At 38.8% G+C, this 24,794-nt stretch overlaps 4 protein-coding genes across 9 annotated transcripts; 2 read left to right on the top strand and 2 right to left on the bottom strand.

Moving 5' to 3' along the window:
* The first annotated feature begins 636 nt into the window (after positions 1 to 636).
* LOC113345013 lies at positions 637 to 990 on the top strand. Its single transcript, XM_026588870.1, has one exon. It carries the CDS (start codon positions 637 to 639, stop codon positions 988 to 990), a length of 354 nt encoding a protein of 117 aa, XP_026444655.1.
* Positions 991 to 7,858: 6,868 nt separating this feature from the next.
* LOC113344859 (heat shock cognate 70 kDa protein 2-like) lies at positions 7,859 to 10,471 on the bottom strand. Its single transcript, XM_026588754.1, has 2 exons — positions 9,983 to 10,471; positions 7,859 to 9,828 (listed from the first exon to the last, which is right to left on the bottom strand). The coding sequence occupies exons 1-2, from the start codon at positions 10,194 to 10,196 to the stop codon at positions 8,087 to 8,089; spliced, it is 1,956 nt and encodes a 651-aa protein (XP_026444539.1). The 5' UTR covers positions 10,197 to 10,471; the 3' UTR covers positions 7,859 to 8,086.
* Positions 10,472 to 12,060: 1,589 nt separating this feature from the next.
* On the bottom strand, positions 12,061 to 14,812 carry LOC113344866. 6 transcript variants are annotated; one of them, XR_003357931.1, is made up of 3 exons: positions 14,640 to 14,812; positions 12,970 to 13,016; positions 12,061 to 12,646 (listed from the first exon to the last, which is right to left on the bottom strand). XR_003357931.1 is itself a non-coding variant. In XM_026588762.1 (3 exons), the coding sequence occupies exons 1-3, from the start codon at positions 14,650 to 14,652 to the stop codon at positions 12,326 to 12,328; spliced, it is 321 nt and encodes a 106-aa protein (XP_026444547.1). In that variant the 5' UTR covers positions 14,653 to 14,812; the 3' UTR covers positions 12,061 to 12,325. The 6 variants fall into 6 exon arrangements, 1 of the variants encoding a protein (XP_026444547.1); XR_003357932.1 differs by having other exon boundaries at positions 12,061 to 12,632; XR_003357934.1 differs by having other exon boundaries at positions 12,061 to 12,614.
* A 1,978-nt stretch (positions 14,813 to 16,790) lies between these two features.
* LOC113345011 (transmembrane emp24 domain-containing protein p24beta2-like) lies at positions 16,791 to 17,539 on the top strand. Its single transcript, XM_026588869.1, has 5 exons — positions 16,791 to 16,806; positions 16,905 to 16,948; positions 17,022 to 17,207; positions 17,304 to 17,412; positions 17,481 to 17,539. The coding sequence occupies exons 1-5, from the start codon at positions 16,791 to 16,793 to the stop codon at positions 17,537 to 17,539; spliced, it is 414 nt and encodes a 137-aa protein (XP_026444654.1).
* Positions 17,540 to 24,794: the final 7,255 nt, after the last annotated feature.

Genomic DNA, 24,794 nt, shown 5'->3' with positions numbered 1-24,794 from the left:
AGAAAAAAAAATCGGAACCCTAACCTTAACCGAGTGTGTCGGAACTGAATAGAAATGAGGGATATGTATTTGGTTTTTAGATTTTAAGTTTTAGGGGAAAGGGTAGTATAGATTTTCCATAATATTTTTTAATTAATCAAAGGGTGTTTTAGTATTTTCGCCCAGAAAAACACCTCTTAGCAGACACCTTTAGTTGGGGGAAGTAATTCATATCCCCCGATTAGTTTTGATATCTCCAATCGCGCGTTCGTGGTAAAAGGGATATCACATTAATGTCAAAATTATATTTTCGAAATCAAAAATTTTCAATTACTTCCTAATTTACTATATAAATGTCACGGAAATCTTATACTAACAGGGTACTGCATAAGGGTTTCCTAGAGATTATTTTTTTTTTCTTTTATTGAAATCCATAAGAAAGTGATGAATCAATCAATCTCATTAGTTTCTCTCTTTTCATCAATCCTCCATATTTTGCTTCTTCTAAACTTTTATGGGGGAGTTAATCTAATCAGAGATATTTGTAAGGATAAATCGACGGTTGATCCCCGAATAAATTATGACTTCTGTGTTTCATCTCTGGAAGCCAACCCTCTGAGCAAAACTTCTGATATTTCCGGACTTGCTGTAATATCAATGGATCTATGTTCGAAGAACGCAACTTATATTGGTATATATATTGATAGCATTTTGAAGGACGGAAAAGAAGAACCGCTAGCAATACAAAATCTAAAGGATTGCATAGAATTTTATTCTAGTGCTTTAGAAGATGTTCAAGAAGCCATGAGAGAATTTAGTAGTAAATATTATGCTGAAGCTTTCAATCACATGAATGGTGCCTGGATATGGGCAGATACGTGTAAACAAGGATTTATAGATCTTGATGTTGATTTTAGTCTATTAAAGAAACAAGACAATGATTTCGTTCAGCTAATTATGATTTCTACTAGTATAATTGCGATAATACGTGGTCCTATATTTCTCCAGTAGTCAATTTAAGATTTGAAATAATAAACCGGTTTTAGGTTTTACCCAAAATTTTTGCACCACTCTTTTGTTTTCTCTGACTTTCATCTTCAGAATCTTCTCTGTTTTGACAGATTAATTGAATTGATTAAAATTTGCAACTTATTCTTCAACTTGACACAAATACTCGAAGCAAAAAAAAAAAATCCTTATTTCGCTCATTTAGCTTTCTTCGAGAACAAAAGAGAGCATGCAGAAATATGAAATATGAAATGCCAAAGGAAGAATGCCGCAAAGAAAATTTAGTAAAACCTGGTATTTAAAGAAATCCAATTTACTCAGACTTCCTCTCTCTATCTTACAAAACCACAGAACTTTTGACACAGTTTTACTTATCAAACAGCCCTTCAAGCAGTAAATTTTCGCCTATTTCAAGATACATTTCCACCTCTGATTCTGACAGCACTCCGGATATATGCTCTCTCAAGTAATCCTTCGCTGCAATCAGCTCAGCTTTGGTTTTCTTCAACTCATCCTCTATGGTTTTGATCCTTAATTTAGCAGAACGTAAAGGCTGTCCATGCTCCTGCAACTCAGTCTTGACTTTCTGCATACCACCGATACCTTTTTTAACACTCTCAAACCGTTCACGAAGCCATCCGACGTTAAACTTAATTGTCTCGGCCATTTTTATCTTCTCTTCCCAACCCTCAATCATTTCATAAGACAAATCTACATGACGACACTGATGCATATCTATAATAGAATTCATCAGGTCTTTGACCGCCATAACTAAGAGATCATAGGATGAGATTGGCATAACTTTGTTTGTAGGGATATGACCATATTTCAACCATATCTGCAAATATATTGGCGCCTGTGTCCTTAAAATACTGAAGGCTCCAACATCTTCGAATTCCTTGTCATGGGAAAAACCAACTTTGTTGTTGTGCCGCCCTTCACCAAAAGGTTGTCCAGCACCTGGATGTTCTCCTAATTTTGCACCACTTTTACCATCTTTTAGTTTGGTTTGCTTCTCGGTTTCTGTCTCTTCAACTTTTATTGGGTCGCTCTCTAATTTCACGACAGCTAATTTATTATCATCTATAGCATCTTCCTTCATCGTCCAAGAAATTGCAATAGTAATGACACAAGTGTCGTTCATGATATATCCATTAGCAGGGTCATGGAGTTCATTGAGCCGCAAGAATTTTGACCAACCCCAGTCATGACCACTTTTTACCCGGAAAGAGTGTTTGTCACCTACAAAAATCAATTTCTTTTATGAGTAACTAAAAATATATATACTGGTGGTAGCCTAGCTGAAGATATCCAAATATACCGTATGTCACTTTGTTCATGCTATTGGTTTGACTAGTAATGGTAAAACTGAACTCCACACACACCGCTTTGGCCAAGTCGACAGGGGCCAGATACAGTGATAAACTATCATACACTTTCCCGTTTCCCTTCTGATGTAGTGCAAGATATGGCAGAATCCTACTTGGAAGGAAGGGATCGACGAAAGAATATCCGTTAAATATTTTCCTATTTGTTATTTTTGTTAGGAAATAAGAGATATCTTGCTAGTATTGGCATGATATTATATTTAGTAGGATTTCCTCTTTATTAGCATTAATCATAAAAGATATTGGCATATCCCATAAGGCCTATATATGGCCACGTTTGTAAGGAAGATCGGCAGATTTTTGAGAAAAGAAAACTCTTCCTTTGAGAAGTTTATTCATTGTGTGATTTCTAGTACTAACATTCTACACCATTTGGTATTCAGAAACTGGGTATCGATCCTTCCAACATGGTTCGTGGTAGAGGTCAGGGTGGTCCTCGCGAGGCTTTAGTTGAGGAGGTAATGGAGAGAACGAGATACGATGAACTATCACGCACGGTTGAGCAGCTCGCCGGTCAGGTAGCAACCCTGTTACAACGACATGAGCGCCGTCATCCTCCTATTGATGAGTCCAATTCATCTGATGCCGATGACGATAATGATACTGATAACCCTTTTGCTGGGCGTGAGCGTGAATCTAGGAGTTGGGAATCATCATTCCGCATCGAAATTCCTGAGTTTCATGGTAGCGGGTTGACACCAGAGGATTGTATCGACTGGTTTTCTACTGTGGAGGAAGTTCTGGAATTTAAGAGGGTTCCTGATGATCGAGTGGTTCCGCTTGTGGCTACACGCTTTCGGGGTAGGGCTGCTGTTTGGTGGCGTCAACTGAAAGCTTCCCGGATTCAAAAAGGTAAAACTCCTATTTCTTCCTGGGCAAGGCTTGAAAAGTGTATGCGTTCAGCCTTTTTGCCATTTAACTATACCAGAGAACTGTATATTCGTTTACAAAACCTTCGTCAGGGTTTTCGTTCCATTGATGAATATACAAAAGAGTTCTATGATTTGGTCACTCGGTCAGGTATTACAGACACCGATGATCAGCTTGTCTCCCGCTATATAGGTGGTCTACGTGAGACTTTCCAAGACACACTAAATATGTTTGATTATTTTTCTGTGTCTGAGGTTCACCAACGAGCTCTGCGTTTGGAAAAACAATTATCCCGTAAGTCAATTAGAGCAGCTGTTGGCCGTCCTACTATTACTCCTTCACAGATTGCTTCCGCTCAACAGAATGTTAGTACGTCTCAAAGGCCTGGTCCTAAATGCTACCGTTGTGGTGATCCTGGTCACTTGGCAAACGATTGTCGTAAGGCTGGTCGACCTGGCAAAGCTTTACTTGTAGAGCCGACTGCTGCTGATGATATCTTTGCTGATGCGGAGGAGACATCAACTGAGTTCGATGAAGTATTTCTGCCGGGAGACCAAGGTGACTGCTTGATGATTTCTCGACCATCGTTCCTGACGCCGAAGGTTGACACTGACGAGTCATGGCTCAGAAAGAACATCTTCCAGACAACGTGCACCATAGAAGGAAAAGTCTGTCGAATGATCATTGACTCAGGCAGCTGTGAGAACGTGGTGTCTGAAGAGGCTGTGAGAAAACTCAAGTTATCGACAGAGAAACATCCTAGTCCGTACTCTCTTCACTGGCTGAGTAAAGGTTCGGAGGTAACTATTTCCAAACGTTGTCTTGTGAAGTTTTCCATTGGTTCTGTATACGAGGATGCTTTGTGGTGTGATGTCGTGGTTATGGATGCTTGTCATCTGCTATTGGGACGACCTTGGCAATACGACAGGGAGGTAATTCACAATGGTAAACTAAACACATATTCATTCTTGTTCAAATCGACTCGCGTCACGTTAGTACCTGCCAAGGAAACTGTGCACAAACCACTCTCTAATCTGGCTTCCAATTTTCTGTCTTGGCGTACGTTTGAGACCGAGATGATGGATGAGGGTATTGTGTTCATCCTGTGTGGCCTTTCTCTTGCATCTGCGTCGACTGTGGCGGTTCCGTCATGTATCCAGGGAGTATTATCGGACTTTGCAGACATTTTTCCCGTTGACCTTCCGGATGGGTTGCCTCCATCTCGAGCTATTCAGCACCGGATAGACTTAGTACCAGGATCGGTTCTCCCTAATCGAGCTCATTACCGTATGAGCCCAAGAGAACACGAGGAACTACAACGTCAGGTAGGGGAGTTGTTAGCCAAGGGTCTCATCAGGGAGAGTCTTAGTCCTTGTGCAGTTCCGGCGTTACTCATTCCTAAGAAGGACGGTTCATGGCGCATGTGTGTGGACAGTCGTGCTATTAATAAGATTACGGTGAAGTATCGTTTTCCCATCCCTCGTCTGGATGATATCCTGGACCAGCTTCATGGTGCTACGATTTTTAGCAAATTGGATTTGCGTAGTGGCTACCATCAGATTCGTATACGGCCTGGAGATGAGTGGAAGACCGCTTTTAAAACTAGGGAAGGACTTTATGAATGGTTGGTGATGCCGTTTGGTCTCTCCAATGCTCCGAGTACGTTTATGCGTGTCATGAATGAAGTATTAAAACCATTCTTGGGTAAGTTTGTGGTCGTTTATTTCGATGACATTTTGGTTTATAGTACTAACTTGGATATGCACTTGCGTCATCTTCGTGAGGTCTTGGTAGTCTTACGCCAGCAAAATTTCTTTGCCGCTACAAAGAAGTGTGTCTTCGGTACAGATCGCATTTTGTTTCTTGGATACGTCATATCCAAGGATGGTATTTCCGTGGATGAATCGAAGGTTGATGCTGTGCGTACTTGGCCTTGTCCGCAAACAATCCATGAGGCCAGGAGTTTTCATGGGTTCGCATCCTTTTATAGAAGGTTTATTCCCCACTTTAGCACTATTGCAGCAGCAATCACCGATTGCATGAAGAATGGCAAGTTTTCTTGGACAGATGCAGCTACAGCAAGCTTCTCTTACTGAAGGAGAAGCTTTGTTCTGCCCCTATACTGTCGTTACCAAATTTTTCTTTACCATTTGAGGTTCATACAGACGCCTCTAAGGTTGGTATAGGTGCAGTCCTCAGCCAATCCAGCAAACCGATCGCATTTTTTAGTGAGAAATTAAATGGCTAAGCGTAATTACAGCACGTATGAACTAGAGTTTTATGCCATCATCCAAACCCTTAAGCACTGGCGTCATTATTTGATTCATTCTGAATTTGTGTTGTTTACTGACCATGATGCTCTCAAGCACATCGGCAATCAAGACAAGATGAATGCACGACAAGTTAAATGGGCTAATTATCTACAAGATTTCACATTTGTCCTCAAACACAAGGCTGGAACTCAGAACCGTGTGGCTGATGGTCTCAGTCGTCGACGAAGTCTGCTAACGTCACTACGGACGGAGGTCTTGGGTTTGGAATCGTTTGCTGATTTATACAAGACTGACCCCTATTTTGGTTCAATTCTGGACGCTGTGCATGCTGGCAACAGTACCCAGTTCTCGCTGTTGGATGGTTTTCTCTTCAAGGGAACTCGACTTTGCATTCCTGACTGTAGCTGGCGTTTACGTATCATTCAAGAACTGCATAACGAGGGTCACTTTGGTCGTGACAAGACCTTCCAGTTGGTTTCAACATCATACTTTTGGCCGCGCTTGTTTAAAGAGGTACAACGTTTCGTTTCTCGTTGTCATATCTGTCAGGTATCTAAAGGTTCTACGACAAATGCTGGTCTTTATATGCCATTACCAATTCCGTCTAAGCCTTGGACTGATATTAGTATGGACTTTGTTGTGGGTTTGCCTCGCACTCAACATGGGATGGATTCTATTTTTGTCGTCGTTGACAGATTTTCCAAAATGGCGCACTTTATAGCTTGCAAAAAAACTACGGATGCAGTTCATGTGGCATTTTTGTTTTTTCAACACGTGTATCGTCTTCATGGTCTCCCAGAGTCCATTGTATCGGACCGTGATTCTAAATTTCTTAGTCATTTCTGGAGGTCTCTTTGGAAATTATTGCGTACGGAGTTGAAATTCAGCAGTGCTTATCACCCTCAAACGGATGGGCAGACAGAGGTTGTTAACCGATCTCTTGGGAACATACTTCGCAGCCTGGTGGGTTCTCACACTAAACAATGGGAAGCATTTGTTTCAAGCAGAATTTGCCTTCAACAGAGCCATTCATAAGAGCACCGGGTTTAGCCCTTTCCAAGTGGTCTGTGGATTTAATCCGCGTTCACCCCTTGATCTTGCGCCTGTGCCAGATTTGCAACGAGTACATGCCACTGCTGATGAGTTGGTGCATCACTTACAGCAGATACATGACGAAGCTGCTCAAAACTTGGTGGCGTCCTCTACGAAGTACAAAACGGCTGCCGATAAGCATCGTCGTCACGTTGAATTTGAGGTAGGTGATTTCGTTCGTTGGGCTTGTACTTATTAAGGAACGTTTCTCTACGGGCACATACAACAAATTGGGTCCTCGCAAGATTGGTCCGTTTGAAATTATTGAGAAGATCAATCCTAATGCTTACCGTTTGCGACTTCCCAGTCATATTCATACTGCTGATGTGTTCAATGTCCGTCATCTCATTCCTTACCACGGCGACTTGTCTGATGATGATTTTTCTACCCTGCCTAATTCGGGGGCGAATTTCCTCTTTCCCGGGGAGAATGATGTAGTGCAAGATATGGCAGAATCCTACTTGGAAGGAAGGGATCGACGAAAGAATATCCGTTAAATATTTTCCTATTTGTTATTTTTGTTAGGAAATAAGAGATATCTTGCTAGTATTGGCATGATATTATATTTAGTAGGATTTCCTCTTTATTAGCATTAATCATAAAAGATATTGGCATATCCCATAAGGCCTATATATGGCCACGTTTGTAAGGAAGATCGGCAGATTTTTGAGAAAAGAAAACTCTTCCTTTGAGAAGTTTATTCATTGTGTGATTTCTAGTACTAACATTCTACACCACCTTCGGATGCATATGCACTTTCCTATAAATGAAAAACTGTGAGTATTTAGTCAAAATCATGAGAAATGAAAATGGAAATCTTGTTCGACAGAAAAATAGTTTCTGGTGGCATACCATTTAAAGCTACCAACAGAAAAAACATCAGATCTGAGACCATCTTCAGAGTTCACCTTTGAAAAGTTTTCGATCTTCCATACGAATTTTGAAGATGAAGAAACCTCTACTATTGCAGATGACATTATCAGTAAAGAAGCAAGAGTTATTCAAGAAAAGATTGTTTGAAATATTACTACAAATCTTCTTCTTTCTTTATAAAAACCCACCCAGCACATAGAAAAGCGAAGACATTCATAGGCCATAGCCAGTCTCGACCCGTCATCATCCACCATACCTACTTATTCGTCATAGACGAACGATTGGATGATTAAATTATAATTACTGAGTAAAGTAAATTATTCCAGCAACCAGCCAAAAGAAAAAGCACAAGTTATAATATGCACAAGAGGGGAGGTTGTTTTTTGTTTACTAAACAATTGGAAAATTCATTGAACAAGGAAATCCTACTGTGAACGGTAACAATCATATCGGCCTCGAAAGAAAAAGAATACAAATAAACACACTCACTAGCCTTAACTACTCCAGATGACTAAAACAATGTCTGCAGAAATTAAAAATGCGCCATAGGAAAAACTGCTGCAAAGAAGATTCAATTTAATTAAGTATAAAAGAAATGCCACTTTAGTCGACTTCCTCGATCTTAGGTCCAGCACCGCCAGCTCCTGGTGCAGGACCATCAGCATCCATTCCACCAGCACCACCCATATCAGGACCACCTCCCTGCTGGTACATCTTCGCGATGATTGGGTTGCATAGGCTTTCCAGCTCCTTCATCTTGTCGTCAAACTCGTCTGCCTCAGCTAGCTGATTACTGTCCAACCACTGAATGGCATTCTCAACGGCATCTTCAATCTTCTTCTTATCGTCAGGTGCTAGCTTTCCTCCAATTGTATCATCCTTGATCGTGTTCCTCATGTTGTAAGCATAATTCTCCAATGCATTCTTCGACTCCACCTTCTTCTTGTGCTCTTCGTCTTCTGACTTGTACTTCTCTGCTTCTTGAACCATCTTTTCTATCTCATCTTTAGACAACCTACCCTTGTCATTAGTAATTGTGATCTTGTTCTTTTGCCCTGTTGTCTTGTCCTCAGCTGACACGTTCAAGATACCGTTCGCGTCGATGTCAAAGCATACAGTGATTTGAGGAACACCACGAGGTGCTGGAGGAATTCCAGACAACTCGAATTTTCCCAACAAGTTGTTGTCTCTGGTTCTTGTTCTCTCACCCTCGTACACCTGAATCAACACTCCGGGCTGGTTGTCCGAGTAAGTGGAGAATACTTGTTCCTTCTTTGTGGGAATGGTGGTGTTCCTTGGGATCAATACGGTCATGACACCTCCTGCCGTTTCTAGACCAAGCGAGAGAGGAGTGACATCCAAAAGCAGCAAGTCCTGCACCTTCTCATTACCCTCGCCACTCAAAATCGCCGCCTGCACAGCCGCTCCGTACGCCACCGCTTCATCGGGATTAATACTCTTGCAGAGTTCCTTTCCGTTAAAGAAATCCTGCAACAAAGACTGAACCTTGGGAATCCTAGTGGATCCGCCGACCAACACGACATCATGAACACTACTCTTGTCCATCTTAGCATCTCTCAAACACTTCTCAACAGGCTCCATACATTTCCTGAACAAATCCATGTTCAACTCTTCGAATCTAGCACGAGTAATAGTCGTGTAAAAATCGACACCCTCGTATAACGAATCAATCTCAATTGTGGTTTGAGCAGTGGATGAGAGAGTGCGCTTTGCCCGTTCACACGACGTCCTCAACCTCCTAAGAGCTCTAGGATTTCCAGTGATATCCTTCTTGTGCTTCCTCTTGAACTCTTGCACAAAATGATTCACCATCCTGTTATCAAAATCTTCTCCTCCAAGATGTGTATCTCCAGCAGTAGCCTTCACCTCAAAGATACCCTCTTCAATTGTCAGCAGAGAAACATCGAACGTACCACCACCGAGATCGAAGATAAGAACGTTCTTCTCACCAACACTTGTTGCCTTCTTGTCAAGACCATAAGCAATGGCAGCAGCTGTAGGCTCATTGATAATACGCATGACATTAAGACCAGCAATAACACCAGCATCCTTGGTAGCTTGACGCTGTGAATCATTAAAGTAAGCAGGAACGGTAACAACAGCATTCTTAACAGTGGAACCAAGATAAGCCTCAGCAATCTCACGCATCTTGATAAGAACCATGGAAGATATTTCTTCAGCTGCAAACTGTTTGTCTTCACCTTTGTAACTTACACCGATCATGGGTTTGTCACCTGGTCCAGCAATGACCTTGAATGGCCATAACTTGATATCACTCTGCACAGAACTGTCACTGCATCTCCTACCAATCAAACGTTTTGCATCTACACAACAACATGCAGCAAAACAAATTCAGAATAAATTTCATATCATAGTGCACCTTACATGCAATACAAAAATCTAATGTAAGATCCATGAGCATATCTACAATATCATTGCAAGATCTGAAAACATATAATATGCAAAAAAAGATCTTACCGAAGACAGTGTTGATAGGGTTCATGGCAACTTGGTTTTTAGCAGCATCACCGATCAAACGTTCAGTATCAGTAAAAGCAACGTAAGAAGGTGTAGTTCTATTTCCTTGATCATTAGAAATGATCTCAACTCGATCGTGTTGCCATACACCTACGCAGGAATATGTTGTACCTAAATCAATACCAATTGCTGATCCTTCTCCTTTACCAGCCATCGCAAACAAAAGAAAAGGAAAGAAAAAAGAGATTGTGGATGAAGAAACTGAATTCAGAAAACTTATGAAGAGATTAAAATATATGGGTTTGATGTGATATGCAGAAGAAGCGTTCAAGATTTACACATATATAGGGTATTGTTAAGACTGATTCCAGAATGTACCAATGATGTTTCCGGAACATACACTCATTCTTTTATTCCTCTTAGAATTCGGAGATTTCTTCTGTTATTGGAGTTTGAACTTTGAAGCGACCAAAGGTATACGAGTGTATCTGACTCGTTCCTTGAAAGAGTTATTGAATCGGTGTCTGACTCGAGGTATCTACAAATTTTTTAATCAGACGTGATAAGTTTGATATGGATGAGTCTGATAATGTGATTCAGAGAGCCCCTGGAATCAAAAATAAAGAACATACTAACAAAATAATTAAAAAAAAAAGATACTTCATTTCTTTCTGGTTACAAAAGTATGAAAGGATACAGAACTTGATTTATATTTTTGTACGATACTTTAGGCTAACTTTGTATATCTTGCAAATTGTAATTGTTACTCCATGCATCATAAAAATCATTCAACCGCCACACCCACCGGCATCACCATCCACCACAATCCCAGCCCCACAGCAGCCGGAAGCAGTGGCACCAGTAGTAGCAGCAGCAGCAGCAACGACAATATACAGCACATACAACTACTGCTATCAAAATTGCACCAACAAAAGATGCATAAAAGATCAGTATTATGAACCTGGGATGCATTTTATCCTCTCTTTAATATCTAATTCTTCTCTTGATTTGATTTATTTCTTACCCTTGTGGTTTCTAATTTATACATCCAAATTCTTGAATGTTTCAGACTGCCCAACGCGGGAGTTGGCGTAGTCTTGGTGTAGTTTACAAGTAAGCTTAACTGATAAAAGAAGAAGGCTATTATTGGGACGTCACATTCCACTAGAGGGGCGTCACCTAATAGGACAAAAACGGGTCACTCATAAGTAATATTAAAAATCACTTATCTAAAATAATTTTGTAATGACTAAACAATCCTTATTTAGTTAATTTTAATTTAATTTAATTAGATAAAAATTAAATTAATGAATTTTGTTGTATACTTGGTGAATTCTGGGACAGTTTTTGTGGGAAGAAAAACTGGCCGTAAAATAAAGTTCTACGGTTGGAATTCATCCAAACCTGGACGTAAAATCACTTCTACGGTTTTTAAGTTTTTATTTTAGTTAAAGGGTAATCTAGACATTTTGTATGTTTTAGGATATCCCATAACCACTTTTTTGAACATTAAAAATCCAAATGAAACCCCTCTATTGAAATGTGACGTCCCAATAATAGTCTTCTAAAAGAAATTTCATTGAAAATTTCTGATATGTTTGATTATTGAGTCGACACAATGTAATGTGAAGTTTCTTACAAATTTAATGGACTGGCTTAAAAAAGACAAGTGGAAATGGTACTCTCCAAGGACAGAAGGAATTCATCTGATCAAGTCTCTAAAGTTTCTTTTTTTAGCAATATTACTTATTCATGTTTCTTTTAGGGAAAAAAAAAAAAAGAACTAATTTTGCCGTTTCATACGAGTGTATGTGACTCGTTCTGTGAAAAAATAGTGAATCAGTGACTGAGTCAAGGTCCAACTCGGGTCGTATTTTTATCTCAGAGGTATTTTTACTCTGGCTCAAAGTCAAGTCCCTCTCAGACAAGTAAACTGGGGAAAATGTAAAAACCTGCACTGGAACTTAGCAACCAGGGTGACACAAAGGAGATATCAAACACAGGTAATGAATTCTCTTTCTGCAAGATATGTGGCAATATACTGGTTCTCAAATATGAAAAAAAAAGGATACCAAATATGCAACGTAAACAATTCCACCATTCAAATCTGCAGAATAAAAGAACCTGCTATCCTGAGGTAGTTTCATAATACAAGTAATTGATTGAACCCAAATCTGCATCACTGCATTTTTTATTTTAGAGAACACGAGGTTTCTTTTTTACTGAAACAAGTACATCTTTTCATGCAGTACAAAAGTTCTGAATCGCAAACCCAGACAGTTGAACTAATTACAGGCAGTAGAAGCAGTAGTATTGTAGCTATAATTCCTACATATCTTACCTTCAGCAGAGACAAGATGAGACAATTCCTCGAGATGATCTCGACGACAGCACCTGTACTGATTTGCTTCCGCATGGTGTTTGGAAATCCTTCAGCATGGTGGTGATTGCAACCGCACGAGCTTCTTCATCTTGGGGATCTTTGTGTACAGCATCAAGTGGATGCATGACTACTCTTAAGCCCTGCAAGCAACCTACAGATAGTCTCTTTCTTACCCTATCACTGACTTTGGAGTCTTGCTTCAATTCAACAATTTGCTGCCACTTACAATGTCATCACATATTGAGTTTCCTGGTTGACAATTATCACCTACAAAGCCATCACTTACAAAACCAAGACCCCCATATTTCGTTTAGATACTCAAAAGTAAAATTATATTCAGCCAACCAAGTTGAATGAATTAAATCCCCTAATTTAGCCATGTTAAACAAGCCATCATAATTAAAAAACTAGTTTCTTATAAGAAAAATAAAAATTCTAACTAAAGGCGCACAGACAAGGAAGATTGCAAGGACTGTAAAACTGTTTTTCTCTATGCACATATCCCTAAACTTTATTTTCCATGAATAATCAATTAATAATTTTGACGCAAGATGTGAATGCTTGAGTATAGACACGAAACGCTAGATTGAAGTAAGGAACTTACAAGTTTTATCTCACCAGCAGCACAGCCCTTGAGGAAATTGCAGGTATCTATCGATCATAATGCCAAAGAAGATACAATATTATTACAAGCACGACTGTTTCAGTGGTTGGAATAAAAGATTAATAAATTATGCTATCCCGAACTCGAGAGATGTTAACCTTTTGCAGATTCAACTTTAGGGCACATATTAAAAATCACCCCTACTGGTGTATCTTATAGGAGACCTGGGATGAAACCCCAATAGCCACTAATTAAGTCTCACGAAGCATTAACTAATGTATCTAGAACTTAGAAAGTAGAGAAACAGCGTACTGCAAAAGTTAACAGATACACAAACATCAAGTAACATTGTTTGCTGCCTGTAATCGAACAGACTTAAAATTTCTTGATAAAAAGTCGTTACTTCCCTAAAAACACCAAATTAGTAACATTAAGCAAAAATAACAAAACACCATCTTGATATCCTTGGATTCGAGAGAAAATCTAGTGCACCAAAGGCATAAAGTTCATCATTGAGCAAAAGGAACATTATAAAGAGGCAATAAGAGACAAATGAGTTCCTCAGTTTTGGATGCAAAGATGACATTTAAGTGTCAATCCAAGAGGGTGGTGGAAGTAATGTTGGCATTGGCTTCAAAACAAACGGCTGGAACATTGCACCTGCAACATGTACTTGTCTGTTATCCAAGCACAGGTCTTCAAATCTTCTGGTTTGGATATTAAACCCCAAAACCCAGTTCCTCCAACCGAACAAAACAACATTACGGTCTAAAGGACTAAAACCTAAAACCTGGAGTGCTGCACCTGGATCACCTATCCGAGAACGCAGTTCTGCTAACATATCGCCTAGTGAAATATCCTTGTGCAATATTTGCCAGTTGACCTCATTGAGCACCCAAACACTCAGAGTCACTCCCCTTCCTGCCCATCCAATTTTAGTGTAGCAAACCCTGCCTTCAGACTCCCCAATACGACTAAGGAGGTTATGAACATCAGCATTATCAAACTCCTCATCTGGCAAATTAATCAAACTACATTGATGTCGCCCATCACTAGTATTTTTCTGATTGAGGTTGTAAACTAACAGTCTATGCCCCCTTTCAATCCAAAACAGAACACCACTAAGGATAACGAATTTATCAAATTTAGTCCATCCTGACTCGACAGTTTCATCGCATGAAACTTCAATACTTTCTCATACACCCAAATTAGAAGAAAACATATCAACATTAAAAAAAATTCGAAGGCTCCTTAAAATATGGGATACGTATAACCTTATAACAACTTGCAAATGTTGATGAATACTCAGAAAATATACCAGTAACAATAAATCCTCAGGTCTGGCAACTTGGTGGTTCAGGAAGTGAAACCCATTTCTGAGTTAATGGATTACAAACATGATACATGACACTCCGAGGTAATAAACTATCTGAACAAAGTACCAAACCATTACTAGAACCTAACAGGATTAACTTATCTCCTTGAAATGGTTTCTGATCTAAGAGAAACTTAAGAGAGAACAAATGTTCATTTCTAGACATAAACTCTGAATGGAAATCAGGAATGCGGCCATCATGGATTGAATAACACAGTATCCATGGGAGTGACTTTTTATTGATATCAAACCATTTAATCATGAAATTAGGGTTTGAATGGTTAGATGACCATACCTTTGATAGACATTTAAATCTATAAATCGAATTCAGTGGAAGATGAGCAAAGATTTCGGTCAACGCATCATCTGTTAGTGATGAACGAGTGCGAGAAGTTGAAGAAGAAGCCACTGTCGACGATAAAGATCGAGAAACCCCAGAGAAATCCCCAATTTCTACCTTAATGACGGAAGGAGGGGGTGGCTCACCTGGGCTGTAGCCCACCCCAAAAGTCCGTAAAAACTTGTTTGGGGCCTTTGGGCCCTTGTTATCTCTAGCAGAAAATAAAATAGTGAAATCTACAGGGAGACCTAAGGGTGCACGGTACGGTTCGGCTCGGTTCTCGCCGAGGCCGAGTACCTGTACCTCCCAGAGGTCGGTTCCCAGATTTTGGACAGGTACCGTGTACCTCGGTTCCGGTACCATTCGGTACATGTACGGTTTCGGTACGGGACCGGTCGGTACTTTTCCAGCAGCAACATCATTGTCATTAAAACTCTGGATTTAATCAAACCTGCACCACCTAAAACTCCATTACTCAAACATGTAACACTTCATCAGTTCATCACCATTTCACTCCAAAGATACCCAAGCCATCACCTTCATCAACTTACAACTCCACCTATAGCTTCAGCTTAACTATTCTATCCCACTATCTCCATTTCTGCATCACTAACAACATCATCCCAACACTAGTTTATTCCATTAATCTAAACCTCACTGCAACTCTAAGAAATTACAGCTCCATTCACATAATCTGCACCACCATCCCTGGAACTAAAGTTCAGCTGCATACTCAACTCCTCTTCTTCCTGAACTACAGCTCAGCTCAACAATTTCATTACCTCCAGCAATCCAATAAATCACTAAACCTAATACAATTCAACTTCTCAAACACTTAACCAATTCAATCATCTCCAACTCTGACAACTAGAGCCAGTTATACCAAACAACTATCTTAACTATAACTCACAGATTCACATACATTCATATACACTCAAGATAATCAATAATCTACCAATTGAAACGAAAATACTAAACTTAATCGAAAAAGGAATCTTACCCAAGCGTTAGAATCCCCTGAAAAGCTGAATTTCCAACTCAAGTTTATAACATGCATTCAAACTCTTCAATTCGACCAAACCCAGTCTCTAATAATCCATGTAGAACCTTAAATTCAACTTCTAAATCTCATTTGAGTTCCTCTTGTGAAACCCTAACTCTTCAACCTAACATCAACAGCTTCTGAACATCAATTTAAACAACAACCCATTGATTCTGCGTGCAACAGATACTCGATATCGTTAACAATTCTTCTCAAACCCTTATCTCAAGTTGGGGAAGAACACATGAACCCTAACCCTTCAATTTCTCAAATCAAACTCCCGAATCAGAAACCCTAATCTTCATCCTCAAATATGCCTTGATCTCTGCTCAACTCTCACGATCTCATAATTTAATTTCATCGGTCAAAACTTTCAGAATCGCCAGAGGCGAAGAACAGAAAAAGAAAGAAAGGGAAGTAGGAAACTGAAACCCTAACCGGCTAACCCTTAGTTTATATATCCCCTTTAATCTAACGGCTAATACTGATCCTTATCCCCCAAATCTAACGGTTTATATAATTCGGGACTTTCGGTCCGGTACGGCACGGTACTTGTATTGGACCGTGTACCTGTACCTCCCAGACCTCGGTTCCTATTTTTGGGACCGGTACCTGTACCTTGTACCTCGGTTCGGTCCAAAACCAGGTACGGTTCCACCGGTTCCGGTTCGGTCTGTCGGTACGGCTCGGTTCCTGTGCACCCTTACGGAGACCCATTTTCAGATTTTTTCCACTGTGAAACCCGCGCCCAGAAATCTGAAGGGGCGCACCCATTTTTTAGGGAAAAAATATTCTGGGACCCAAAATTATTGAAATTAAATTTTATCGTACTCTTCATCTTTCTTCTTCTCTTTTTCTCTTCCATCTCCAGATCCTATCTGATTTCAATCTGATTTCATAAAAATACGAAATTTCTTCATTGAAAACAAGTTTTAGCGGTAGATCTATGATTATATCAAACCTTGTTTCAAGAAAGTGAAGCTGTAGATCTATGATTAACAGGGGTTTGATTGCTGGAAATACATGGAACTGCAGCTGTTACGGAGGATAAAGTGAAGCCAAGAATGAATGGGTTGAGATGTTATTGAGCAATTGTAATAGATTTAGATGGTTTGGTTGGTTTAATGGTTGCAGTTGATCATATGGAAGGTGAAAGTGGTACTGTGAATGAATCCAAGATGTACCATGGAATTCTGGTTTGAAAGACGGTATCGATCTTATTGTAAGTTTTGTGTCTTTTTTTTTTTTTGATTGTTGTGTTAAGATGATGTTTTATAGGAGTAACGATAATGCAGGCAAAGGATCCAAGAGGAGAATTGGTTCACTATTCTCATGACAAGACGAGCGAGAAATTTGAGTTTGTGGTTCACAGGGAAGGTCTGCACCAATTTTGTTTCAAGAACAAGGGTCCTCATTACGAAACCGTCGACTTTGTTATTCATATTCGCCATTTTACATATCATGGCCAGCGTGCTAAGGACGGGATGATTGGAGAATATCTAAGGTTTTGAATACTCTCGTCTTTCTTGATAAAAATGGAAAAGGTGACCTCCCTGTTTCTTGCACATGGTTTTGCAGAGCACCTTAACCCATTGATGACACAACTCGAAAAGTTGCAACAAGCTCTCTTTGACGTCCAGTTCGAACAGCACTGCCTAGAAGCTCAGACTGATCGCCAAGCTATATGTTGTATCTATCTCCCATAGTCAAAAAGTGATGACAACAATATGATTTAAAATTGTTGTTTTGGGCAGTGAATCAAGGAATGAGTAAGAGGGCAATCCACAAAGCAATGTTGGAGCTGAGAAGATAGTTATTGCAAGAAGAAGTTACAGGAAATGATTTTACTGTCGGGAATTAATGTATGACTGTTGTGCAATACAGGGAAAGAAAAGCACATAATATGATTATGCATTTATAAAAATGGATGTATAACCTATTATGCATTTACAAAATTTGTTGCATAACCTATTATGCAGTCCAGAACAAGGTTTCATAACACTTTATGCAGAAATTTTTTTGTCACTATTAAAACCAACAAAAACAAAGACTGCATAACTTGTCATGCACCTATAATAATATCTGCATAACATGTTATGCAGTCGCGAAAATAGATGCATAACCTGTTATGCATTTGAAAATACGACTGCATAATGCATTATGCATCAAGAAAATTGTTGCACAATCTTTTATGCATCGAGAAAAAAGATGCATAATGCATTATGCATCTATTTTTTATGCACGCACTAATACATTCGTTACATAACTTGTTATAGATGCATAACTTTGTTATGCATATGCATAATTTGTTATGCAGTCGAGAAAATGGTTGCATAATTCGTTATGCGTCTGCAGAATGTGTTATGCATCTTTTTTGGTGGCTGCATAATGGTTATGTAGTCAGTTTTCGAAAATTTTGCCTAAAACGATGATCACCTCTGATTTTTTCATGAAAAACAAAAATTTGATATTGTTGTTTGTACTCGTTGCGTAGCTCTCTTTAAAAGATTTCCAACCATATAAAATTTATAAATTTCTAAGGTGCGAATTTTTAGATATGTTATGTCCAAGTTGAGTTGCCAATTATACCCCTGATGCATAACTCAGTCATGCAGATGCATAATCCGTCATGCAGAAGTTTTTAATAATTTCATATAATTATGGGTGTCACGGAAATAATTATGGGTGTCACAATACCCAAAATTAATTGTGGGCCTGAGAATGAGAATATTTTTTTTTTGGGTCTCCCCCTAATTTCCCCAATAAAATAACCTCGGTAGAAAACTCATATTAGACCGTTAGTTAGGGTGAGCATTTTATCGGTAATCCGCGGATTTACCCGCGACCAACCGTATGCGTACGGATGGATGTCCGGATTATTTGTTAATGGGTTGGACGCGGATGGAATTTTTAAAATCCAACGGATTACGGATTGGACCCGGATGCAACCTTGAAAATCCGATGAACATTCATACCGGTTGGACGCGGATGGAATTTCTGAGTTCGTTGTCTGTTATAAAACAGAAACGAAAAAAAAAAAAAAAAAAAACATCATCTTGATTACCTTGGTAGTAATACAAGTGGTACTAATCCTTCTGAGGATGCAAATGGTAATTCGTCGCTGACTAAGGTAGCCTATAATTTTTCTAATCTGGAGAAAGAATTTAGAGTTTTTTTTTCTCTATATTGGTCGTTTATGCGTGTTTGCTTGGTTTACGTTTTCCATTCTTGTAAAATAAACGTTGAATTGTGTAGTTTCTTCCAAATCAAATGAGTTCCAAGGCTCGAATTGTGTAGTTTCTTCTAAGGAATGCGCTTAACTCCAGTCCGGAATATACTGAAAGTTTGCAACTTTTTCCGGACTGCGAAAGTTAACAAATATAAATACACAGTTAATTACATTAGTTTGCGGTAAAGGAACAGACTGGAAGTTTCTTGATAACAGTCAGAGAGCTACGTTACCTAAACACACTGTAGGAACCAAACACAGTTATATTAAGAAGTGTGTGAAGGATTATAAGGGAAGACTAGGTTGCACTATTTATAGAGTATAGTGAACCACTACATGACAGGACACGACACAGACTAGAAAAGTAAAAAAAAACTATGTGCTTACACTCATTGTCCAACACTTCCCCTTAAGACGATGCTTCCACAAATTACATTAGCTTGGTGTGGCACGAAAGAAACATTACAATTCCAAGATCTTTGGTAAAAACATCAGCCAGTTGATGTTAAGATGGAACACAGGAAAGTTTCAGAAAAATCATCTTCAACTAATTCTCTAATGAAATCATCGTCAATATCCACATGCTTTATTCGAGCATCAAAAACAGGATTGGTTTCCAAACTATTTGCTCCAATATTGTCACAGTAAATAATAGCAGGACCTGAGAGAGTAGTATTCAGTTCTTAAAGAAAATAGGAGATCCAAAGAATTTCTGCACTTGTGACAGCCAGGGATTTGTACTCTGCTTCTATGCTTGAACGAGAAATAGTGGGTTGCTTCTTTGATGACCAGGAAACACGAGCCTTACCTAGAAAAATGCAAAATCCATTAGTGGATTTTCTAGTGTCTGGGCATCCGTCCCAATCTGAGTTTGAGTAAGCTGTAAGAGTATGACAGTTTCCAGCTGACAGAGTTATACCAGAACCAATACTCCCCTTAAGGTATCGTAAAATGCGCTTAACTAGTTGTAAATGAGATGTTGTAGGAGCATGCATAAACGGAGAAACATAATTGACAGCAAAACATAAGTCAAGCCTGGTAAGTGTGAGATACTGCAAACTTCATGAAGAAAATGTTGTCGGATGCTATGGCGAAAAGAGGTTGCTTACTAAGAAATGGGGAAGGGTTGAGCTTTGCGGAAAGACCTTTTTTCCTTTCAAATATTGAATATCCGAATATTTCATATTTTAGATTCAAGTAGTTTATAAGTTTTTTGGGGTCTCTTGACCTATTTTTATTGTAATCTCTTTGTACATATTGCTATTTATTAATACAATTTTCGACTTACCAAAAAAAAGTGAGATACTGCAAACCTCCAACTAGACTTCTGTAGAAAAAAACATCATCTAGAGATTCACCTTCGTAGAGAGATAGTCTTGGTCCTGCAGCCACGGGGGTCCTGAAAGGAGGACAGCCTTGGCCAATAACTGTAGAGCGTACTTCTGTTGTGTGAGAAGTATATATCTAGAAGACCTGCTGCATTCAATACCAAGGAAGTAGTGTAGAGATTCACCATTTTATAGAGATTCACCATTGTATAGAAATTCACCATTGTAGAGAGATAGTCTTGGTCCTCCAGCCACAGGGGTACTGGTAGGAGCACAGTTAAGCATGTCATCTTTGGCCAGTAACTGTAGAGCATACTTCTGTTGTGTGAGAAGTATAGAGCTAGAAGACCTGCTGCATTCAATACCAAGGAAATAGTGTAGTTTTCCCAACTCTTGATGTAGAATGGTCACAAGAGAATCAAGCAAAGATGATGATGAGCCGGTGAGAAGGATATCATCAACATATAGAAGTAGGAATACATGGTGCTTACCAGAAAAATAATTGAACAAGGAGTGATCACAAACTGACTTATGAAATCCATGCTTCTCGAGAAATTTGCTAAACCTGTCAAACCAAGCCCTGAGAGCTTGCTTTAAACTATAGAGAGATTTTCTAAGATGACACACAAAAGTAGGACTTTGTTAATCTATAAAAACTTTTGATTGTCATATAAACATTTTCTTTAAGAAAGCCATGAATAAAGGCATTGGATACATCCAACTACCTGATATCCCATCCATTTGTGACTGCAATGGTTAACACACATATAATTGTTGTAATCTTCACAACTGTACTGAATGTCTCAGAATAGTCCACACCATCCTGTTGGGAACATCCTAGTGATACCAATCTAGATTTGGACCTCTCAATAGTCCCATCTGAGTTATATTTAATCTTGTATACCCACTTGCTTCCAAGAACATTCATGCCCTATTCAAAAGGAACCAAAACCCATTTTCATTATCTTTGAGAGCAGTATGCTCATTTCTCATTGCCACAACCCATTGAGTGTCCTGAGATGTTTCTTTGTAAGACTGAGGTTCCACTTCAGATGTCAACAAGGACTGCAGAGCCAATGGTAAAGAGAGCATGGTAGATTTTTGGTCTACAAAGTCATGGGGTAAGGGTTTGGGTTTGGAAATACCCTAGACAATCTAGTAGTGATAGTCCTGACAGGTATATGAGTGGGTGGGACATGGTAAGGAGGGATCAAAGGATCTGCATTAACTGTTGGAGTAGTAATTGTAGTAGTGGAATGCAGTGCAGGACATTACCAATTGAGAGTGTCACAAGATCAGAGTCAACATGTGGAGAGAAAGGATTGTCAATAGCATATGGAAAAGCTTGTTCATCAAAAATGACATTTCTAGAGATAAAAGTCTTCTTAGTTGTAGGATCAAAACATTTATAACCCTTATAAATAGGATTATATCCTAAGAATACACATATAGTAGACTTAGGACTCAACTTATCATATCTATAAGCACTAAGATTAGGATAACAACTGCATCTAAAAACTCTAAGAAGACTGTAATCAGGATGTTTGTCAAACAGAACTTGAAAAGAACTACAATAATGAAGAATCTTACTGGGAGTTCTATTTATGAGAAATGTAGTAGTAAGAAAGGAATCAAACCAAAAATGTTTGGGTAATGATGCTTGAAAAGAAACAATGCTTCCCATCTCAGTAATGTGTATATGTTTCCTCTCAGCAAGACCACTCTGATCTTGAGTATATGGGCAAGAAATTTTGAGAGTAATGCCACAAGAGTGAAGAAAGTCAGCTCAAGAGCACCATCATATTGAAAAGATACAACTGAAGAAAGAGATTTTCATTTGTGGTTTTAAAGTTTTGAAAACATTTTAAGCTGTCACTTTTATGAGACAAAGGGTATATCCAATGATATCTATTATAGTCATCAATGAAAATAATGTCGTATTTAAAACCATCTAGAGACTGCACAAAGGAAGGACCCCATATATCACAATGAACAAGTTGCAAAGGTGAAGTAAATACGCTAGCTGAAAGAGAATAAGGAAATTTGCGATGTTTTCCTAGTTGACACTCATGACAGAGTTGTAATGGTGTTTGAAGACATTTTAATAACAGTTGAATTGTGCAACTTACTTAGGATTTTATGAGGGGGATGACCTATTCTCTTATGCCAAAAATAGGGATCATCAAGTGTAGTATTGTAAGAAACCACATGAGCTAGTTGAATAGGATAAAGGTTATTGCAAACTGGACCTTCTGCCACCACTTCACTAGTGTTAAGATCTTTGATATTATACCCCCAATCAAACATCTCAAAAGAAACACGACTATCCTTAGTAAACTGAGAAACATAGATGAGATTCATGTACAGAGATGGAACCAATAGAACATTTTTCAACACAAAATCAACATGAAGAGTTGAAATTGTAGCAGTACCAATATCTGTAATGGGAAGAAACTTACTATTGCCTACCATAACATGTTCAGAACCTTTTTAAGGAGTAATATCATACAGAGCTGAGTTATTTGTCATATGACCAGATGTAGCTGAATCTGTAACCCATTGAGTACCAAGTGCGGGCTCAGCATCAGTAAAATTTAAGCTCAGGGAGTAGGTATAAAGTTCTTGAGGTGATGACTCAGTGAAAGGTTCATGAGGTGGAGATGTATTTGATTGTGGTGATTCAACATAAAAGATTCTAGGATTTGGTGTTGATTTTTATTTTCATGATTTAGGTGCATATCTAAATCTACACCTATTTGCAAGCTGTTTGAGTATATGACACTCAATTTCAGAGAAATCAGCGGGTATGAAGCAGTCTGAAGTACTACTATTTCCCCATTGTGGAGAAGGAAACTGAGGTGGGGGATGATATTGATCCTGGTGATGTGTTTTCAAAGTTGTTGTAGTGATAAGATTCGTTCAAGACTTGTGAAAGCAGATTTTAGATTTAATTTTAAATAAAAAAATATAGGAAACTTAAATAAAAGTGATATGAAAAAATATGGAGAAGACTGGGGCTATGGATTCCACTAATTACAAATATCAAAGTGATTTATATTTTCTACTTATAATTATGCAAATCCTTCATTCAAATTGATTCTTAATATTGCAAAAGTTGATTTTTTAGAAATAATAAATGTAAATCGAAAGTATGGGACATCAAAACCATAGGCTAGCATGCTCCATCAATTGAAATAACAATTGTTTAACAAAAACCATTTTATCTATTTATTTATCAAGTAAAATAATCATATAATAATTGCATAAATTAAATTAAATAGAGATTACCACATTTCATTGGCGAAATAACTTCCTCCGTCGCCCCAGAGGATGGTTTTAGCTCATCATTGTGTAAACTTGCTCAAAATATTGATTCATGCTCAAAATTTGTTTACAAAGATGAAATGGAGAGAAAATAATGAAAATCGGGTGTTTGCAACGTTTATTATTGTTGCAAAACACTGTTACAAAGAACGATAAAAAGGAACTGTTGTTGTTGTATCTCTGCGACCCTCCTGTGGCTGTCGTTGTCACTGTAGCATAAACGACTGCCTCTGGTGGTCTTTTGTTCTTCGTGTTCTTGGTGCAGCAGCAGAAACAGAGTTCTGAAAACTCTTGATTCACGCCTCCTTAGCTCTCCTCTCGACCCCAAACTCTCCGTACCCGTTCTATGTGATCCTAGGAACCTATTTATACATCATTGCGACATTGAATCTCCCAAAATATCTTTATTTAATCCCATTATTTCTTTTATTCTCGAAAATATATTGTTTCCAAAAATCGTTTTCCTACGCATCTGCAGCTGTATTTCTTTCCTTTTATACCTTCTTCACGCTCCAGAATATCGATCAACTCTTCCAAGCACGTGCAGTACACGTTTAAATTCCTCACAACTCGTGCAAGCTCCTGTTTTTCCTCCAACTCCCTGTTTGGATTAAACCAAGTTATCCAGCCAAATTTGATCGAAACAAACACCCATACTAGGTCTGTTAGGACATATCAAAACCACCCATGAAGTTTCAGCGATTGAATCGCACAAAAACTCCTCCAAAATCCGATCGAAATTCTGCCAGTGAAGTGAATATTTTTCCGCCATTTTTTATTTTTGAAATGTTGAAGATGAAGTGCCCCTATCCTTTTCTGGGGTGCGAATAGCAGATGGGTGCTGAGAACAAATTTGGGTGCTGCAGATGAATTTGGGCTACGCATAACCTTGGGTGTCCCTTAGCCAAATTTGGGGTCCGTATAGCAAATGTCCTCCAGGGGTCCAAATAACACTTTTTGAGCAACTTTTTCCACACAAGTGTATTTCTCCAAAAACATCTACATAAACATAAAAACACCATAATAAGTACAAAATCAAGCACTAGCAATAGAGGCACTAAGGACAATTCAGAAACAAAAATGTGTCTATCAGCTGGGGAGGGTTTGTGGAGGATGATATTGAGGTGTATGAGTTCCATAACCACCAGAATGTCCGCCTGAACGAGAAGATGATCCATTATGTTGAT

This window comes from Papaver somniferum, unplaced genomic scaffold (genome assembly GCF_003573695.1).
Source record: "Papaver somniferum cultivar HN1 unplaced genomic scaffold, ASM357369v1 unplaced-scaffold_80, whole genome shotgun sequence".
NCBI lineage: Eukaryota > Viridiplantae > Streptophyta > Magnoliopsida > Ranunculales > Papaveraceae > Papaver > Papaver somniferum.
The sequence above is the reverse complement of the archived record's forward strand: the minus strand, read 5'-3'. Positions and strand labels throughout refer to the sequence as shown.

What these genes read in the sequence shown, in the direction of transcription:
- LOC113345013 (XM_026588870.1), top strand. Translation starts at nt 637, where the DNA reads ATGGATCTATGTTCGAAGAACGCAACTTATATTGGTATATATATTGAT.
- LOC113344859 (XM_026588754.1), bottom strand. Translation starts at nt 10,196, where the DNA reads ATGGCTGGTAAAGGAGAAGGATCAGCAATTGGTATTGATTTAGGTACA. An exon ending in CCCTATCAACACTGTCTTCG is followed by an intron (nt 9,829 to 9,982) that starts GTAAGATCTTTT and finishes GTTGTTGTGTAG; the next exon opens with ATGCAAAACGTTTGATTGGT.
- LOC113344866 (XM_026588762.1), bottom strand. An exon ending in CTGCTGGTGAGATAAAACTT is followed by an intron (nt 12,587 to 12,969) that starts GTAAGTTCCTTA and finishes TGACATTGTAAG; the next exon opens with TGGCAGCAAATTGTTGAATT.
- LOC113345011 (XM_026588869.1), top strand. An exon ending in AAGACGGTATCGATCTTATT is followed by an intron (nt 16,949 to 17,021) that starts GTAAGTTTTGTG and finishes ACGATAATGCAG; the next exon opens with GCAAAGGATCCAAGAGGAGA. An exon ending in ATGGCCAGCGTGCTAAGGAC is followed by an intron (nt 17,208 to 17,303) that starts GGGATGATTGGA and finishes CATGGTTTTGCA; the next exon opens with GAGCACCTTAACCCATTGAT.